The 19773-nt window shown below is 45.1% G+C and overlaps 1 protein-coding gene across 1 annotated transcript in view; it reads left to right on the top strand.

Moving 5' to 3' along the window:
* The window catches only part of AATF (apoptosis antagonizing transcription factor), an 813649-nt gene that overhangs the window by 711192 nt on the left and 82684 nt on the right, over positions 1-19773 (top strand). The window contains exon 11 of the mRNA XM_069614687.1: positions 426-497. Within this exon, the coding sequence (XP_069470788.1) occupies positions 426-497 (72 nt within the window). The remainder of the gene's footprint in view (positions 1-425; positions 498-19773) is intronic.

Raw genomic sequence — 19773 nt, 5'->3', positions numbered from 1 at the left:
CTTCCCTTTGACACCACCGCATTTATGAGTCTCTTTGATTTTGCAAACTTTTGCCCATCATTCCATTTACCTTGCCTGGGCACGATGAGTGTTCCCCTTCCCTGGCTTACCTGAACTCTTCTTGGGGGTTGACATGTGCTTTTCCTGCTCCTTATGGACGTCACTCCTTACTGGGTAATTGCACCTCAGGTCTACACAGACAAAATCAACCTACACAGTGTGGAATACATGCAAACCATGTTGTTGGCAAACATCAGGAAGATGTTTTTCTTTTTCATTGGCATGTGGGCTTAAACCAAGCTCAAGATACACAAATATTGTTACTAGTAAGTAATGTTTTCCTTTCCATTCATTGGAGATTCCTCATAATCTGTGTTTCCTGGTCAGTAATGTTGTACCTCTTACCCTTCCTTTGCTTCGCACAGGTACCATGTCCACAGTAAGCTGGTGAGTTTCATGGCCCCAATCGACCAGAGCACGATGAACGATGACGCCAGGTGAGTAATAGATTAATTATGTTTATCAAACCGCGACGTGGCAGCGCGCTATTGACCTATTCGCTAGGCTGTCGGCCGGCTCCGCATTCTCCCTATCAGTTAGCCATTTGTCACTGGCACCCTGGCCACTCTTCTTGGCAGTCTCGCTGAGCTTTCAGTCCTATAATTACCGCTCCGCTAAAAAAGAAATCTCCATAAATCTGACAACAGCTGCTTTTGGCGGCAGAGGAGATGCTGGTGTTAGCGCAGCAACATAAAATTAAAGAAATCATTCTGTCCAGATTAAGGTGAGACCCTCCCATTGCTGTTGAACGAACACCTAAAGTGTAAAATAAAACTCTGTTACACAGGGAAACAAGTTGCCTTAATTCAAGGTCATTGCAGGGATTTTTTTCCTGCCCTAGGGCTAATGACATTTTGCCACCCCCCTTCCCATGGCCATAGGGCCACATCTGCTGCTCAAATGGAGCTTCTGTTGTTGCACGGCCTGTAGCACCCAGGGGCGCTATGTAGAAAAGGTTTGTCCTAGAAGAGACCCTGTCGGCAGTGCATGTGCATGTCTCTTATGCAACTCTGCTTTTGCTTGATGGCTTGATAGCAGCGGATGCAAATGTGTATCATGTCGCTGGTCCACGGTGAGTGAGATGCTGAGAGCAAAGTGTGGTAGGATTAGATTTCGGTGTATGACGGAGGCCGGTGAGTCTCGCTGTCTGTATCAATGTGCAAGCTGCATTTCACAAGTACAGATCCCTGCTGCACTCAGAAAACTCATTAGCACCCTGATGGGGGCAGCCAGCCAATTGGGTGGCTGGTTCGCGGGCTGAAACTAGCCATCTCAGCCCGCGTTCTATGCCGCCTGATGGACTGTCTTCCCCCCCCCCCACCGCCATCTTCCCCCACGCTCCCAGTTTTGTTTTCTTCACCATACACCACCCTGTCCCCCGCCACTTACCTCATTTCGGCTGCGGCACTCGCCGCAACCGCTCCTTCCTCCTGGCTCCCGGAGGCCGCCATGGAAAGCCGTCTTTTTCCTTTCCATGGTGGTCATCTTGGGATAGTATTTTCTGCGGTGTCCCATTCACGGCAGGAAAATACTTTAAATTAGCTCTGTCCCAGCATTTGGGGACGGGTGCTAATGGGTGTTAACCTCCCATTCCAAGTGCTGGAACAGGGGTAATGGCCCAGTGCCCTTCTTACAGGCCCTTTAGCCCTGTTCCAGCACTCGGCATGGGGAGTGGGGGGTTAACACCACAGTGTTGAGAATTTAAGAAAGTAGACAATAACCAGAAAAGACATGCTTTAGCCCAATATTAGCAAAGACTCCTATAAAAAGACAATCAGACCATGTATTGATATGACCAATTCATTAATTTAGTATGTGTGTAAGTATGGTGATTTCTATGGAACAAACCTATCTGGGGGGCATTGGCATACTGTACACAGATGCAGGGCATAGTGACGATAAGCAGGGAGAAAATAGAGGTTGGTGTGGGGCAGTGGAGTTATACTGGCATCGAAGATCAACGACTAACAACATGTTCTTTGAAGAATAGACACTTTATTTCCTAAAATTGAAGGCAAGAGGTGTTTTTTAGATGGGAGTGGTGCCATCTGCAGTGTTGTGTGCCAAGTGCGTGCCGTGTCCTATGCCAAAATGCGTTCTTGACCTTAATGTACAGCGCGTCAATTTGATGTTACCTGGGTGGGTCATGGCGTTTCGCAACACTGGGTGTTACTGGCAAGTCTGTGAAATGTAGATGTTCTACGGAAGTTGGGCAAATGGAGTAACCCACCTTGCTCCCCGTTTTGAGAAGCAACTGGGCCACATCATTTGTACACCGGGTTCCACAGGTACACTGTCTCCTACAAGCCACATTAGACCTCCAAGCAGAGGCGTTGCTAGGGCGGGGGGCTAAGGGAGCTATAGCCCCTGGTCTTTTGGTTGTAGCCCCAGATAGAATCTCAGGAGCTACAACCAAAAGGCTAGCTAGCCCCCAGTTCTGGCAGTTCCGACATCAGCGTAGCCCCCGGTCTTTTCCAGACCTAGCAACACCTCTGCCTCAAAGGCAACAAGTGAAATCAAGTCCATCCTTAACAGGAGCTCCCTACCACTGACACACAGAGTACGTCTCCTAAACCCTGCACTGTGGTCTGAAGGGCAAATGTGTGTGTTACAAATAGATGCATTCTGTGAAAGACGTCTCATTGTATGCAATGGGCCCTAATCCATGCACACTTCACTAGGACAGGTTTCCACTAGGCTACCCTCATGGACTGACTTGTTTCTGGTAGAGAACTTTCATATAGCACACTGTATTTATGAAAAGTCCCTAGTTGCTGATGTTTACTGCTGACTGCAACCCTCTGAATAACCAGGCCTTGAGTTCCTCCCAAAGAATCCGAAGAGCAATTGTTACTTGTAAAGGAAGATATTCCCTGGCACTTTGGCCATCTGTGCCATAAAATACCCTTTGCCTATTTCTTTGACACCATCTCCTTCATGCAGAATTTCAGGTGGTGTTTTATGGGTTCCCTTCTTCTGGAAATAACCCAGGGGAACTGTAGCCTATTTTGATTGTAATTCAGCCAATAATCACCACTTTTCAATATTGCATAGATTGGGAACCGAAAGACTTCAACTGTTTTAGAGACCAGTCGTCTTTGAAGTTGAGGTTCTTTTCCAATTAAAGGCCACCAAAGCTAGAAGCAGTTTCACTGGTTGCCACCAGAGCAACAGCAAGCAAGGGGGAGGAGTTAAGCTACAAGCCTCAATATAGAAAAAAGGGTGGTCCAACAACTGCAGCGGTGCACCTAAAACACAGGACCTCAGTAACTGCCAAAGAGGAGCTATATTAACCAACCCAGGGAGGGACAGACTCAATCAGGCCGATTAGGAAGAGAATGATACAGAATGGCATGGCAGAAACAGACCTGGGCAGCCAACATGCCACCAGAACGCTTGGTTTTTATTTTTTATTTATTTTATTACATTTGTTACACGCCCAGACCCTTGGGTATCACAGGGAGGTTACAGACGGTTTGTTAAAATAACATTCAGTGGAGATCCTTTACAATCAGAAAAGTTAAAACAAGGTAATTACATACAATGAAAGATGGAGACAGAGTATTTAGTTATTAATGCTGAGTGGGAGGGAGTTCCCGTGCTTTGGAGTTAGGAATTGGAAGCTGCTTCCTGCCGCTCTAGATTTCCTGAAACGAGGTGTGGCGAGAAGTAACAGATTGTTAGGTCTTAGAGATCTGGTGACATCTTTTTTGGCAAGAACTTTGTTGAGATTGGATGGCCCTTTATTTTGGTTGCATTTGAATGTGATGCATAGTGTTTTGAAGATGATTCTGGCTGCTATGGGTAGCCAGTGGTGATCTCTTCCAGTTTTGGAAATGTGATCTGATTTTCTGATTCCAAGGGCTGCCCGTAGGGCTTTGTTTTGTATCAATCGAAGTTTTTTTAGGTTGGTGCTGGAAGTGCCTAGTAGAAGGACATTGCAAAAGTCTACTCTGGACAGTATCAGGGCTCTGGCCAGTGTGATGCAGTTAGCTGGGGAGAGGAATTGCCTGCTAAGGGTGATTAGTTTAGCTGTGTAGGAGGTGGTTGATGAGAGATTACTGATGTGTTTGGTCATCGTGAGATTTGCATCCAGGTAGACTGCTAGGGTTTTGACTTGCCTAAGAACTGGTATCGGGGAGCTGTCAATGTTAATGGAGGCGTAGTCTGGGTGTAGGGCTCCTATTTTCGTTTTAGACCCCACAATGAGAATCTCTGTCTTCTCACCGTTAAGGCATAGACTATTTAGAGCCATCCAGTTTTGGATAATGGCGTAGATTTTGTTGATCGTTTTTATGTCTTTGAGATGGTTCCCTGAGAGTGGAATGAGGATCTGGTATCATATGCAAAATGTGTGTAGATAACCACCAATATCATCTAGCGTGGAGAATGGAAGTTTGGTGTAGGCGTAATGGAGGGTAGGGGATAGGCAAGATCCTTGTGGTACTCCGATAGGGACTGGAATGGGGTCAGCGGCTTCTTGACATATAGCGACTCTAGAGGTTCGTTCATCTAGGAACAATTTAATCCACATGGTGGCATTGGTGGAGAAGTTGAAATCTTTGGCTAGGGTGGAGCAGAGTTTGTCGTGGTCAACAAGGTTGAACGCTGCAGACAGGTCTAATAGTAAGAGTATGCAAAGTTGACCTGAATCCCTGATAGAGTCCATCTGAATTTTAAGGTCCAGTAGGGAGGTTTCGGTGCTGTGGTTAGGCCTGAAGCCGGATTGTCTGGACCCTATGAGTTGATTTTGTTCCAAGTGTGTTTAGACTTGATCATATGCTATTTTATCAAGGATTTTCAGAAGGAAGGGGAATGTTGTTATTGGACGGTAATTGGTTGGTATTGTGGGATCTAGACTGTTTTTCTTTAATAGGGGTGTGACTCAGGCCTCTTTAATGTTAGTTGGGACTCCATTGGTGTTGAAGGATGCATTAACAAAATTAGTAATAATGGGTGTGAGTGAGTGGACACATGATTTGATCATTTAGGCTGGGCATATCTCCTTTGCAATTAGAAGCTTTGAGTTTGGTGATGGTGTCAACGACTTGGTCTTGGGAGACTGGAGTGAACGAGAAGATGGGGCTGGTATTCAGGGTGGGATTAAGGGTGGGGATGTCCTTGGGAGGTTTGGTGGTTAGTAGTTGCTTTTTTGTTGATATTTTGGTTTGTAGGAGATTGATTTTGGTGGCTAGGGTGTCTTGAATATTGGTGCACCATTCTTTGCTGGTATTCATGGCGGATGAGGTCGGTATGGGGTTTTCCAATACTCTCAAAATTGAGAAGAACTCTTTGGAATCAGAGGTAGCGTTACTGATTCGGTCGTTGTAAGCATTGGCTTTGCAGCTGATGATAGCTGTTTTGTAGTTTTTGTTTGCTAATTGAAAAATGATTTCCGTCTCTGTGGTAGGGTGTTATTTGTATGCATGTTCGAGAGTGCGTTTCTTTCTTTTAAGTGTGACTAAGTCTTCGTTAAACCAGAAACATGACCGTTTCTCCGAGCGCTTGGTTTTGGTAGTTAGTGGGGCTGCCGCATTAATGATAAGTATCTGCTAGAAGACATGTATTGTTACTGGCAATAGCCAAGGTATATAATGTTTTACTGATGATAGGGTTGAGACATTCAGCTTGCAAAGATTTCTCACTTTGTAAGTATTAGGAGCATTGAGTTTAGTACATGTGGGTGTGTTGGAGATGATAGTGAATTGGATGTTGTGCTGATCTGTGATCTGGATGAGCGCCCAGTGATCAAAAAAATCCATAGCGGTTTAGTCCTGATATCTCGACTAAGGGAGCAAAGGGATCTCTACACGAGCAGGGATTCTGAACTGCAGTCAGACTGCAAGATCCATACGAGACGAGGATTGGGCCCGTGTGGGCTGAATCCTCAACAGGTTGAAGTTAAAGTGGGAATATTAAGGTGGGGTTGAAATTGACTGGAGATGTTCAGTGCAAATCCACACATCCAGCACTTTGTCTTTCTGAGTCAGACTAATTCTTCTGTTCTTTTGTTACTTTTTTCACCAGTTAGTTATTTTCATGCAAGTTTCCGAGCCAAAGTAACCTCCATGCCTTGAGGTCTTTGTTCCATCTTGTGTTGGGGACTTTTTTCTTAATTTCCCTCAGGAATCGTTGGAGGGCACTCTGCATAGACCCGTGCCCACAGATGGGATGTATGTATATGCTCAAAGGATAAAGGAGGCAAACCTGAGAGGTCAGTGAAGGGATTAAGGAACGGCATCTAAATCAACAGCTTTCAGATAGCAGATACGTAATTCCCTGAAAAGTATGTAGATTGCCCTGTAAAATTCCAAAGGCAGAATGCCACCTTGGGTATCAATGGGTGCAATGACTGAATTATCATAATAGCAGCAACAATTTGATAACAAAACAAAGGGGGGTCTGGGAATCTCTCTACCAGCACGAACACAGCCCAATGACTTGTTCTTGGGTGAATAACCCCTGGGAGAGACTCTACCAAGTCTTTAGCTCACTGTCCCTTTCACAGAGAGGAGAATTGCCTAGCATTTCGGCGCTGGACTGCCCCTGGGCAGGACAAAGGCTGATATGCAGGGAAATTTCTTCTCTGTGAAAAGGACAGTGAGCTAAAGACTTGGTAGAGTCTCTCCCAGGGGTTATTCACCCAAGAACAGGTCATTGGGCTGTGTTCGTGCTGGTAGAGAGATTCCCAGACCCCCCTTTGTTTGCATACATTAACTTTGGGTTTCACCCTAAGTTAACAGGGCAATCCAGACATGGACCCCTTGCTCACTGTTCTTAGAGAGGCAACAGTTTCACCTCACTGATGATGCCCAACAAGGCTGAAACACGTGTATGGGGTTACTGATGGTACTCTTGTTCAGAGGAGAATTGCCCAGCATTTCGGCGCTGGACTGCCCCTGGGCAGGACAAAGGCTGATATGCGGGGAAATTTCTTCTCTGTGAAAAGGACAGTGAGCTAAAGACTTGGTAGAGTCTCTCCCAGGGGTTATTCACCCAAGAACAGGTCATTGGGCTGTGTTCGTGCTGGTAGAGAGATTCCCAGACCCCCCTTTGTTTGCAACAATTTGATAACACTGATTTCCTCTCCATTGAGCCATCTTTGCTTGCTGTGGTCCTCATGATAGAAGATTCACCAATAGAGTTTTAGCATTAACTTGAAATGGTGAGTTAATGTATGTGCTTTATTTCAAGCCTATATGGATTATGCTGCCGATGAAAATACATTTGATGGAAATATGCATTGTTACAAACCATTCTAATAGAAATATATCTAATTACGGAATAGCTTTGAGTTTATTTATGCACATTCGGCTTCACAGAAATTGGAATAAAGAAAGCTATTCTAAAATCAAAACACCCTAATAGTAAATGGCGCAAAGCCTACGGAAAGCCCAGTTGGACAATCCAGAGCATAACAGTGTATTTTGGTCCACATACATGAAGCTGGGTTCTCGATGCTTCTGTGGTCTGTCCTGCCCAGGTTCAGGGGGGCGAGGTTTCCAGTGTCGACCACTGCAAGGTTAAGGAACCAGAATCTGAGGCTGATTTATGTGGGTGAATCCATTCTGTAAGACATTCCCATCCACAAAGGTCAGTCTGTTCAACACACCGCTCGCCCACTCCAGTGCCAAATTATCAGACGCTGCAGCACAGAGTTCTGTGGCTACAGCATAGATTACACAGATTCGCCCACAATAGAACAGCTAGCATTATATCTGAATGTAATTTGCACCATGAAATTGTTCTCGTAAGGCTTACGGTGGTGAGGAGGGGGGGGAACTGTGTTTTAGATTAAAATACCTCCTCCATTCTCCCTACATTACACCAAAATGCCAAAGTGCGTTTCTGTAAGGTCCAGGTCAAGGCATAGTGAGGTGTAAGGAGATCCCATTCTGCCTTGTTCTGCTTGGCCTGCAAACTGTCTCACGTGTAAGAGGATCCTCCGGTACTTTCTGGGGGCAGGGGAACCAAATCCTATCATTCTCACCATAGCAGACGTGGCCAAACCACCCCACTGCCAAGCTGAGCGATCGTACCACACCGATCAGACAGCGCACCGTTGGTCACGCTTCCAAACTCCTAAATGATGTAACCCATTCGGCCATCAGACAATCGCAGCAGCCAGTCAGCATGGCCATAAGGGGACACATGGTGCTCTTCAAATCAGAAAAGCATTGAAGGTGACATAAAATCACCCATTTCTGTGAATTTGGGACCGTTCAGCCTTTGTTTTTGATTTTTCACCCCCCCCCCCAATCCCCACATTTTCCAACTAAAATAAAATCTGCCAATAAAATAATTCAAATTATATCGCCTCTTCAAGCTGTGTCTGCAAAACAGCAGGCAAAAAAAAAAGTAGCAACATTTACATAAGTCTGGTTAAGCCGTGAGCGGGCAGCTAATCCGGTTAGAATTATTGAACATTTGTAATGAAGAGTTGATGGATATAAACCCAATTACGATCGCCATTAACTTTCTTATCATATCTACCTAATGGAATCGACCAGGAAAGCGAGAAGAGCCGCCGCATTCTGTTTTGTTCCCACCAGGAAGAGCATCAAAGCGAATTGTGCAGATCTTGAACAGTTCATACATAACCGCCTTTAGTGATCTGGCGGGTTATAGTTGCCATTTTTTTGTTCCCAGTTTTACCTGAATCAGTTCGCCATTTTCTCTCCCTGGTTTCTGTCGATGACCATTGTTTGTCCACGATCTGCTCAAAAGTAAATGAACTACACCTTTTATAAGTTAATGAATGAATGTCATTGCTCGTTTGATGGAAACATGCAAGTGCAAAAGGTGTCTCCCACTAAACAAAGAGGAATTTATTTTAAAGTCGCAATATCTTATAACCCAATATCAGAAGGGACGGGAAGCATTGGGGAAAACAGAAAATTAGCCAGCAATGCCCATTACGTCGACACATGTTTCAGGTCTTTACTCCATCAGGATGATGCATAATTAGCAGAAATCTAGTTCTGTTGATAAAACAAACATGCTCTGTTCTTCAGTATTCCTTATTTCCAGCTTGATGACATCTCCGTTAAGGGTACCCAAGGGTTTCTTGGCAGCCTTTAAACAACCCCCATGTGTTAATCATAAATGTCAGACAATATTTGCATTGATCGTTATTCACACATTTCAGTAATCTATGGTGTTTCCTGGGTGGCCATGATTTGTCTGTGGTACTTGGCTTGGTGTTGCTCAGTGCGAGATGCTTATTTTTTTGGGATTGGTGTTGCATAAGAAATACTGCAATTCACAGCATGGTCATTTTAAGTGGCTCACTCTTACTACTGTAATAATTGGGGCCAACTGCAGGTACAGGGAGAGAGCTGTACCTTACAGTCTGCAGAAACAGAAGAGGTATGTCTAACCTGGGAAAATCCGGGCGCTAGTATTTCATAAAATTAAGTTGTTGGTGCATGAAGGAAAACCTTTCACGTTTTGTTTTTCTTTTGGCATTAGTTCAGGAAGACCCACAGCTTAATGAGAGCTGGGGTTCTTTCTTTTCTTCAAGTAGACCGCTAATGTGCTTATGATCGCCATCGCCGGAACATAATGTTGAGGTTTTCCGAATTTTTGCTTGTCTTGACTAAGGGCAAGAGATGCCACTAAACGCATTACAGACAGGCCTCCTGGTAGATGTGGCATGGTGCTTTCCCCTAAAGTGCACGCACGCTGCCTGGCAAGTTTGCACAGGGAGGGAGAGCCGCCCCTTGTACGGTTAGTTCGGATACGTGCATCTATATGATATGATAGTTTATTCATATAGCGCCTATCCACAGTGTGTTTCAAAGCGCTTCAAGGCAAGGAAGGGAAAATACAATGACATTGTTACAGGCCGTGAACAACAAGAATGTGAAATTAACTATCATACTCGGCCTAGCGATATTGCAGATAGTGCAAGAGCTAAAACACAGATGGGGAAGGAAATGGGAGACAGGCGACTACCGTACTAGGCCCGACAACATTTCTGGTAGAGCCAGAGTATTACGTGAGGGAGAGGAGAAAGGAGGGAGAGGAACAAAACAAGCGACACTCGTACTAGGCCTGAGGACATTTCAGATAGTGCTGGATGAATGAGGGGGACAAACAATTGTTGCTATCGTACTAGGTCCAAGGACAATTCTGATGGAGTAAGTGCAAAGAAAAAAGTAAGGGAGGAGAGGGGGACAAGGATGAGGAGGAGAGAACAGAGAATAAAACTGTGAAAAAGAGCAGAGAAGCAGAGGGGAGAGCGAAATACAGATGAAGAGGTCAATAAAACACATAATGTTGCAGGGAACAAAAAATGTAGACAAGGATTCAAGAAGACAATGGGCACAGCATGATTCAGGGCCAACCTGAGTACGAGATCCAGGGAGGTCCAACATGAGAAGGTGAAGCACCAAAGTCAATGTGTCCATAGAGTCAAATCCAAGCATTGGCAATGGGTCGGAGATGGTGAAACCACAGTGAGTCAAGACAACTCCTGCAGTGAATAGATGAGGGGGAAAGGGATGCAGGAAAGCAGAGAGCTGGGAAGCATGGGGGGGGCAGGGGGAAAGGACAAAAGAGGGAGGACATACACCAACATAACTGGGAACCAGATGGTGGTGGGGGGCACACATGAGCATCACAGAGGACCAGAGGGGGGTGCGATGTAGAAGGGAACATCATGAGGACCAGAGGGGGCTGGGGGATAAAAGGGAACATTACGAGGGACCAGGTGGGCTGGGGGCTCACCCGAACAACACAAGGGACCAGATGGGGTGGGGGCACACACGAACATCACGGGGGACACAAGGTGTGTGGGGGGGGCACACACGAACATCACTGGGGACCAGAGGGGGGGGGTGGGGCACACACGAACATCACGGGGGACACAAGGTGTGTGGGGGGGCACAAACGAACATCACCTGGGAAACCTCCAGAGGATACTTGAATGATCCACGATCTGCGCCGGGTATATGTGGATTCAAAGAAGTAATGTTATGACGAATGTGCATTTTGACGATTCGCAGTTGACTAATGTTAACCTGTCAGATTTGTATTTTCTGTGCTTTTATGCTAGTTACTGAAAGTAACAAAGCAAATGATGTGCGGTAAACCTACTCCTCATTATTCATACGTCTGTCTCACTCATTCAAGCGAATGTTGTCCTTATACCCCAAACAATGTCATCATGGTTTTGAACGTGCTGCTCTAGGGAAATCGCTTCACCCCTGTGGTGGTGATCCGCGCAGTGTGAAAGCCAAATAACACAGCATTTCACTGGACAGGGCTTCTGCTGCTCTGTGACAGAAACCTTTCAGGCCTGTTTTTAATATGCCATGTTCAGCCTGCACCTATCACGCCAACCACAACAAATGTATTTGTTTTTCAATAAAAAAATTAAAATCTTACTTTTCTGAGAAGTTATGGACCAACCTGGAGAGTGCTGCTGACTAAAATGAAACCGGGCTCGCCGGAAGTGTACCAATGACGTTATATGCAGCGCAGGGAATGGGCCAGCGGGGCTCCGGCAAAACATGTTTTGCTGCCCTGTCCCCAGACGGGGAGGCAAGGTGGGGCGGGGGGGAGTGTTGCCCATATAACTCACGCTTTAAGGCGCAAGCTTCGAAAGACTGCAGCACTGGCAAGTCTTCTGTAAGCAGTCTGCTTGGTGTAGCATGGATGGCTTGTGCAATTGTGTGACAACTCTGCTTCAGAACAGGATACTCCAGCGAGATATGTGCCGAGTTATTAAATGTGTGGCTACCCACTTTTCAACGGACACTTTCAGTAAGGCTTGGCCAACTGAATACAGAAACATCCAAAGCCTCGGATACATGTATGTCCTGAAGTGTAGAGACATGTCTTTCTTCGGGTGAGTAGAGATTAAAACTGCATGCCCCAACTTCCATTATTCTCTCAAACGGGTTTCTTACTGAATCACAATAAAATCCTGGAATACTTATGTTCCCATAATGCTGTTTGCTTTTAGGCAAATCACCAGGATTGGGTTCTATAAAGAGATACGGCATTGCGTAAACTACCCCACCCCTCCAAGGATGAGTGTTCGCCCAATAAATGTTTCCCATTTTTGTGTGTTTTCTCTGGCATCCAAACACTTTGGTTTGATTGAATCATTATTTAAATTACTAGTTGATACAGTTAGGTTTTGAATCGCTAAACATTTTGATATCAAACTGGCAGCAGTCTCTTTTAAGTCCCATTTCCAGCACTGCGTATATGTAAGTATGTATGGAGCTTCTAAAGCACAAGCCTTGCCGGGAAGCAGCGGAACGCTCTGCATAGGGCTCTCTTGCTGGCTTTGCAGATGGTGTAGGCTAGGTGCGGCAGTACGACCCATTCTGAAACCCATCCCATGCCAAACGACTATCTATTGCACTCCAGCCGCTGCCTGATTTTTCCACTGCCCAATACTTGCCCCAGAAGCGTTGCTAAGGGGCTATAGCCCCGGATAGAAGCTCAGGGGCTACAACCAAAAGGATATAGCTAGCCCTGAATCCCGCCAGTCCCGACATTGGCTTAGCTCCTGATCTTTTCCAGGCCTAGCAACCCCCCTGACTTGCCCCCTCCCCAAAGACCACAGCTGTGGGACACACCCTAGAACAGTGGGTACCTACTGCAGGCAAAGAAGTTCATAGTGGTCCACGTCTGTAGCCAAGGAGGCAGGAGCGGGCATTAGATCTGTGGGTAATGCCCTCTTCGCCCACAATAGAGCAGCTACTGTTACTATATCACAATGCCACAAAATTGGCTTTTTAAGGTTTCCAGGCGTTGTGAAGCAGGGGCTGCTATGTTTAAGAAAATAAATAAATCAGTCATTTTTAAGGTGTGACGATGAAAATATATAGTTTGGTGACGCGACTGCCTCGTTGCCTCTTTCTTCTTGGCCTGGCAATTGTCCCACGTCTTACTGCCCTTGCTTTCTGCTGCCATCATAGCTTTTACAACATGTGGTTTTTTTTGTTCCTGCAATCCAATTTTCATCAACTTCGATGCTCCGAGTTAGCATAATGCCTTCTGAATCAACCCCATTCCATGCATAGCGCTTCGCCATCAGAAACAATGGCAAATCTCTCCCATTAGGAAGCACCAGTTAGCCATGTTGCTGTACACATGTCTCCTGGCTTCTCCAAGTCTCTTCTTGAGCAGGACGTGTGCTCACTTGCGGGCAGTGGCTAGGGCACAGACCCCTTGTGAAGGACTTCACTCGCCTGTTATTTCATGAAGTCACCTGTCACGGACTCTTACTTCACCCTAGATGGAATTCATCGGTGCCTAGTGACCGTTCACATCCCTGCATGCACCATCTGTTGCTGATCTTAGGAATTGAAGACGATTGTGTTGCTTTTTGAATGTTGGGATTGATTTGCTCCCTGGAAGCGGTGTGTTTATGTTGCTTCGCTGTGTTCTTCATGGTTGGATGGCCCTATTGGACAGCATTCTTCCTGTTGGCTCGATCCATGATTACTTTTAGCTGAGCTTTTGTTTGTGAACCCTCTTGTGCTTGAGGAGTTCGTGGTGTTGGTTAGAGGGTGGGGTTAGGTGTTATTGTGTTAGCTGATGGTCTAGGTGTAACACTGTGTATAGCGACCCGTTCCATATGCTGTCAGTGAATTGGCGTTTTGGGTGTTCCTTAATTGCTTGTCTTTTGCTTATCTCTGTGGTATCCCTCATCACACTGCTGCCATTTTACTGTGGGACATTTTCCCACAAAAGATGTGGGTTGGGGGTAAAATAAAGGATGTGGTGGGTAAGGAGGGTGGTAGAATAGGGAAATAGGGCCGTGCTTGAACCCCTTAAAAGGGCTGCAGTGAAATACCCATTGAGTTGAAATAGAGTAGACCTGTTGTGCTATTTTGCTTAGTTTGTTATCCTCATGGGCGGTGTCGGGACGGGGAGAAACTCTGCCTCAGTAGGATGGTTAAATAGGGCCACAACTTCATTTATTTTATTGACCAAGTGGCGATATTTTGGAAGGTTAGAAAAGCCCCTAACAATGTTCTGCCTGAACCCACTGCCTTTTTGACCACTATCTAAAATGTTTGCTCATGGCATGGATCTTGTACGTCCACTTTATCGTCCAAAGCGACCATGCCAACTGTAGTGATGCTGTCTATATTGGTTGCCAGTTCCAACATGGCAACACCGGAACTGATGTGCTTCCTGCTGAGACCTAAACGTCAGAAATGTTGTCGCAAACAGGTGACCCACACAGGTTTCAACAACGGCTGTCTGTTTGGCAAAGTTCCAAAATAGGGTTGCTGGGCCAAAAAGACATAGCCAATGAAACTGGCTGTGGCAGGTCATGAATATATTTAGTCCACGCACACATCATCCTTACATAGCCCCAGCCAGAGATGTTGTGTTATGTTGAGGCCAGCCTTAACCTGGGGAGTTCCTGCCTACCCCCAATCAAGGAGGAGCCCTGCAATACTTGCTTACGTTTTTTATTGCTGGCCTTACTGAAGACTCCTATAGAGTCACACACATCCTCCCTCCCCCCGTGCCCACTGTGATCCAAGAACCAGGCTGGGGTATGGGAAATATATTTGTATTTATTTGGAAGATAGGACATAGAGATCACACGAAGACAGCACAAGTCACCTTTTAAACTTCTTGTTACACAAATAAATCATGCAAATTGGTTGGGAAAATCACAAATCACAATACTTCACTTTACACAGATTTCACTTCAAGAAATAATCAAACTGGTCAAGGAACACAAGCAATTGCCATGTAGTGCTGTGCAATTTTTATTTTCCTGTGCACTTAAAAGGCTAGCAGTTGGGTTTATAGATTGGTACAAATGCATATGGCAATTGTGATTTCACCCGCACTTTTGATTTAAAATAAACACAGGGTCATTTAGCAGTTTGTTTTCAGAGCCCCTCCACTTAAAGGCCTGTGTTGGGGAAGCTGAACAGAAACATTTGGGATGATTCGAGAATTGTGGTTTAAAGACCCCCCCCCCTCCTGTTAAATGCCCTGTGTTCAGGAAGCTGGACCAATAGGATTACCCAATTAAATTACAGTCTATAGTTTTCGGGACCGTGTGGTGTTCTGCCAAGGGGAATTCATTAAATTCATATATTTAGTTAAATTGGCTAAGGATATATACAGTTTTGCCCCCTCCACACCCCGCCCACTGAGCAGAAAGGATTTAAGGCAAACAGATTCCCCACCTTTTGGTTTCAGAGGGTTCCATTCTACTTGCATTTAAAACCTCTGTTTTGAGTTCAGGAAAGCCAGTTGCATTTCAGGACCCCCTGAGAGGACCAGGCAGGGATCTGGTCAATCCACTTTCAAGTATGGGCCCCAGCTATACACCATAGGAACCAGTCAGCTTTTAGGCCTTCCCAGCAATAGACTGCTCCACACAGATGCAATTTCGATTTTCCCTAGGTTCTTCCTTGTGGATGTCAGATAGTAGTTTTCAACAGCTCTCTCCTTTTCCACATAGTGCATTTACTTTATATACCAGTGATGACACCATCAAAATTTCAATACTCAGTGATGCCTTGCAATAATTCTCACAACCAGAATAGGACAGTTACCCTTCTCCCTACCCCCCAAGTCCAGCCTCTCTTTAAGGAGTGGTTTAAGAGTCTGCAGCAGACATATGGCAACCTCCATGTGAAGTCCTCTTTTGTTCCCATATCAACATTTACAGAAAAACTTCAGAATTTACTAGTAACTACCATAATATATAGATTTTCTGCTTCAGCTCATGGTGGGGAATTTTAATAAAACAGCCGGGTCCGCACAGCTGTTTGGCAATTTTCCACCATTTTTACAAAAAGCATAATAGTTAGGAACATGTCATTTACTCCCCACCTTCCTAATTTTACCCTCTACCAGTTCGCCATCTCTCAAATTCGGAAGATGTTCAGAGCAGCCAAGAACACCTTTTAGTTGGTCATTACAATTCCCTAAGTCACAGGTGGATGAATTTTATTCATTGTGTTTTCTGGGAAACTGCAACCATTGTGATCGTCCATTTAAACAAAGGGAATCTTCATATGTGGAAATGTGAGCTTCCCTTCCTCCAGGCCATTTGCCATTCTTAGCCAGCCTGTAACCAGAGTGTTTTTTATTAGCCTCTTTGTTGTTTGAATTCAGAGTTCAGCCTTGATTGCAGCCCCTGTTTTCACACCTGCCTCCCCCTACATTCCAGTCATGCACTGGCTAGAACATTTGGCCTGCACAGAACTGCCTTTAGCGCCAGCAGGTCACGGGAAACCTGGTTTTCGAACACCCTTCAGGTAGGCCACATTTTATTGCAGTTGTAAACAGTAGGGATGCAAGCCAGGCTTTCAGTGGGGGAATCCTTTGTGAATTTTGCCCAGAAACCCACCATTTGTCCTTGGCTGAAAGGAACTCACATATCGCATTTTCTAACATCAGCCTTGATTCTTTGACATCCGGTGTGTTTTACTGATCAGGGCTCACTTTGCTTTTGTGCTCAAAGTACAGAGTTGTTTCTTTCAGTCATTAATAAAATACACTTTTAATTATCTGTTGTTAGTTTTTCTGCTGAAATGTGGGTCTGAATCGTCACAGTGCACCATCTTTTGATAGTTGGCAGTTTCAGTGAAAATGCTGCATTTATTTCTCAGCCAGTAATGTGATGCTTTTCCAATCTGCACTTGGATTACATCTTTGTTTTAGCTTTCTCTTGATTTCAACTGCAGAAAGACACCCACATAGTCTGCCTCGGGCCTACAGGAACTTTTCATGGGCTTGTATTTTCAAATGTTTGCCGGTATTTTGCATATGAAGCATAATATACATTACTTTTTGTCGACACACACCATGTGTTTTCCCTGACATCTTTGTTAGCAGGGTAACATTTTTCTCATGTCTTGTTTTAAACTGCAAACACACATGCAAACCGTTTTGGTGTGAATGTTTGAAACTCTGTTTTTCATGTGAAAGGTACCTTTGAATTTCTTCTGCCAGTTGTGAATTAAAATGCTGCTTTTCCTTTTGTAATTACAGGAAGGTCTTTTTCACATGGCTCTTCATTGTTTTACTTGCAGAAACCCCAGTCTGCCTTGATGAGCCTGTTTTCAGTGGGAATTATTTTTTATAAATGCTGGCAGATCATTTTTTCAGTGGGCCCTTCAAATTCATTGGTTTGGGGCCTTTGATTACACCCCACAGCACAGAGTGCATAGTGTGAGTGCCATTGAGTGTGACCACCAGCCATATTCTCACACCTGTGATTCGGCTGCTTTTCCCTTTGAGTCCTCTTAAACTGCACCTCAAACCTACTCCTCGCTATTGTCGCCCTCTGGAGGATAGCTCAGGGGCAACGCGCTCGCCTTGGAAGCAAGATGACGCAGAGCAACACAAATTTGATCCCAAGTCCTCGCTTAGAAACCTCTGGGTGTTAAGCGCGTTATAAATAACCAATTATTATAATTTCCCTGATATAATGTGGTTTGTATTGCTTGCGGAATCTGGTTGGTGGGCTGTTTAATAACATTTTGTGGTTGGCACGTGTAATTTGTTGGGTGAACTAGTATTTCTAGTATTTCCTCCGAGTTTTTGATTGACCTACAGGCAAAATTAGTTTTTTTGCAAGAGCAGTTTTGTTTGGATGGCTTTGGTGGCTGTTACAATAACTGCTTTGATCTTGCTGGGTGAATGAGTTTGGTTGTTCTCGCTTGTTGAGCTACTTTGTTTGGTCTCCCACAGTGAAATAATGTGCTTGGTTTTGCTTGCTGTGATTGGGTTTGATAGATTGTCAGTTGGTATCAGTCTGGTTGTTTTAGGGAATCTGAAAAAGGGAGAAGGCACAAAATGTCCTTTAACAATAGGGCTAACATACAAAAGTAGAGCTGTTTTCCTAATGCCACAGAAAGGATGGCATAACTAGAACTTTGCAGGTCTATCCCCCAGTGCTGTGGTAATTATGCCATGCTGAAAGTGTTGACTATACAAATGCCCCAACCCCGGCTTCTCCCCCTGTGTGCAAAGATATGGCAATGTCGGAGATCTCACAATTTTCATTTTCATGCTCAAGAAAGTAATCCAATCCCAGAATTCCAAAAAACAGAATTCCTGGTCCAATTTAAAATGTAAAATGCAAAACTACAAGTCCCAAAATGTCAATTAAAAAAGAAAATAGTACTCGATGACTTTCTCGTGCATGGACCTGGGAAACTTGAGAGCTCTGCAGTGTTTCCTCCGCGCTTCCCAGCCATGGTGACCTCCAGTGAAATGGCGCAGTGGGCTCTTTGTCCATTTGCCTCTTTTCTGAGACTACCAGCATGGATGATTAATTCCAGTCAAAGCGCCTGCCCAATGTAAAGTACCTAACTGTCCGCTGCTAAAACTGCTCAGTTGGTTAATGTACCTCCTGAAGAGACGTTTATAAACTGTAATATACAAGTTTGCTTCCACACAGGGCTGACTCCGCCTTCAGTGGATGGTCAAATGACTAGTATTGCGCTGGATACTATTTAGGAACAATGCTTTAAGTGGGATACGACAACAATGGGGCACTATAGAGACACAAAACAATGTTTGTGATAGGGCCTAAGGAGTGTCTGGCACAGCGAGAGCTGCAAGTAGATCGGGAACCTTTATAAGATGTGTTTGGCCTATGCAAGTAAAGAAGTTGCCTAATAAATGCAGTATCGTTTTCGTAGGTGGAATAAAAGGAAGCCAAATGTATTTAAAAAGGAGCTTAGACATAATATAAGTAATCAGCCATCCATAAAGCTGTTCAAATGTAGAAACGAAAATGAAATCCAACCGGTCTTTGCAACAGTTCTTTATAAGGAAATCCATGATTCCTATGTATTCATGTTATTGAAGTGTTCTAATGGCAGGACTTAATTCGATCTGTTGCAAAAAATCCAACCATGTATACTCTACATTCTATTTTATCTTCAGAGTATTACAAATCAAATCCTACAACACCGAACTGTTGATCTGATGATAAACATGGGGCAATGGGGGCCTCTACTGGTCAAGAGCAGTATTGCCAGGTGCCTTTTCATTCTTGGTTAGTGCGCAGCCCCTGAAGGCCCCGGCAGCTGAAGAGCAATTGTTGCACTCTGCCGACGCTATATGCCCTCGGCCACTTGTAGCTCTGTTGATGCCCCTGTGAGGGTGGGCATACATTGCATCGTGTACCCTCTTACCCTCCTGCAGGGCAGAGCCCCTCACAGGGTGAATAATAATTCATGTCAGTCCAACAGCACCACCACCCATGGCTGACTTAGACTGAGTACCCGCTATACCTAGTGTTGTGGCAAGCTTACATCCATCTACTGCCGGGACCCTAGGGCGTTTTGGCAAGAGGAGACTACCGACCATCCTGATGGTAAAACTCCTGCAAAGGATTTGGCTTCGTTTTCTGGCTTAAACTTCAAAGCACGTCGACTATTTAATTTTTGAGATTGTAAATTTCCTGCCGGCGTGGCCAGCGAGTTATTCTCGCTAGGTCTTTGGATAATAGCATTGGGTCGGGCCATCCATCTTCTGGCCGCCGTGGGGCGCGGGTGCGTGCGCATGCATGCACACATTGCTTTATATGTGCTTGCTATGCTTATGCATAGCCTGCTATCTGCCATCATTTATGCTATGTAAATGCTGCCAAGTGCCAGCCGGTGCGGGGACAGTGGCTGCCAGGTGCTGGAACGGCGAAAGAGAATGCATTCCTGGTGGCACCCCTGTCGGGTCAGGGCTAGTCCCATTATA

This window comes from Ambystoma mexicanum, chromosome 9, assembly GCF_040938575.1.
Source record: "Ambystoma mexicanum isolate Mex_15411 chromosome 9, UKY_AmexF1_1, whole genome shotgun sequence".
Lineage (NCBI taxonomy): Eukaryota > Metazoa > Chordata > Amphibia > Caudata > Ambystomatidae > Ambystoma > Ambystoma mexicanum.
Note: the sequence above shows the minus strand (reverse complement) of the source record. Positions and strands in the feature narration are given on the sequence as shown.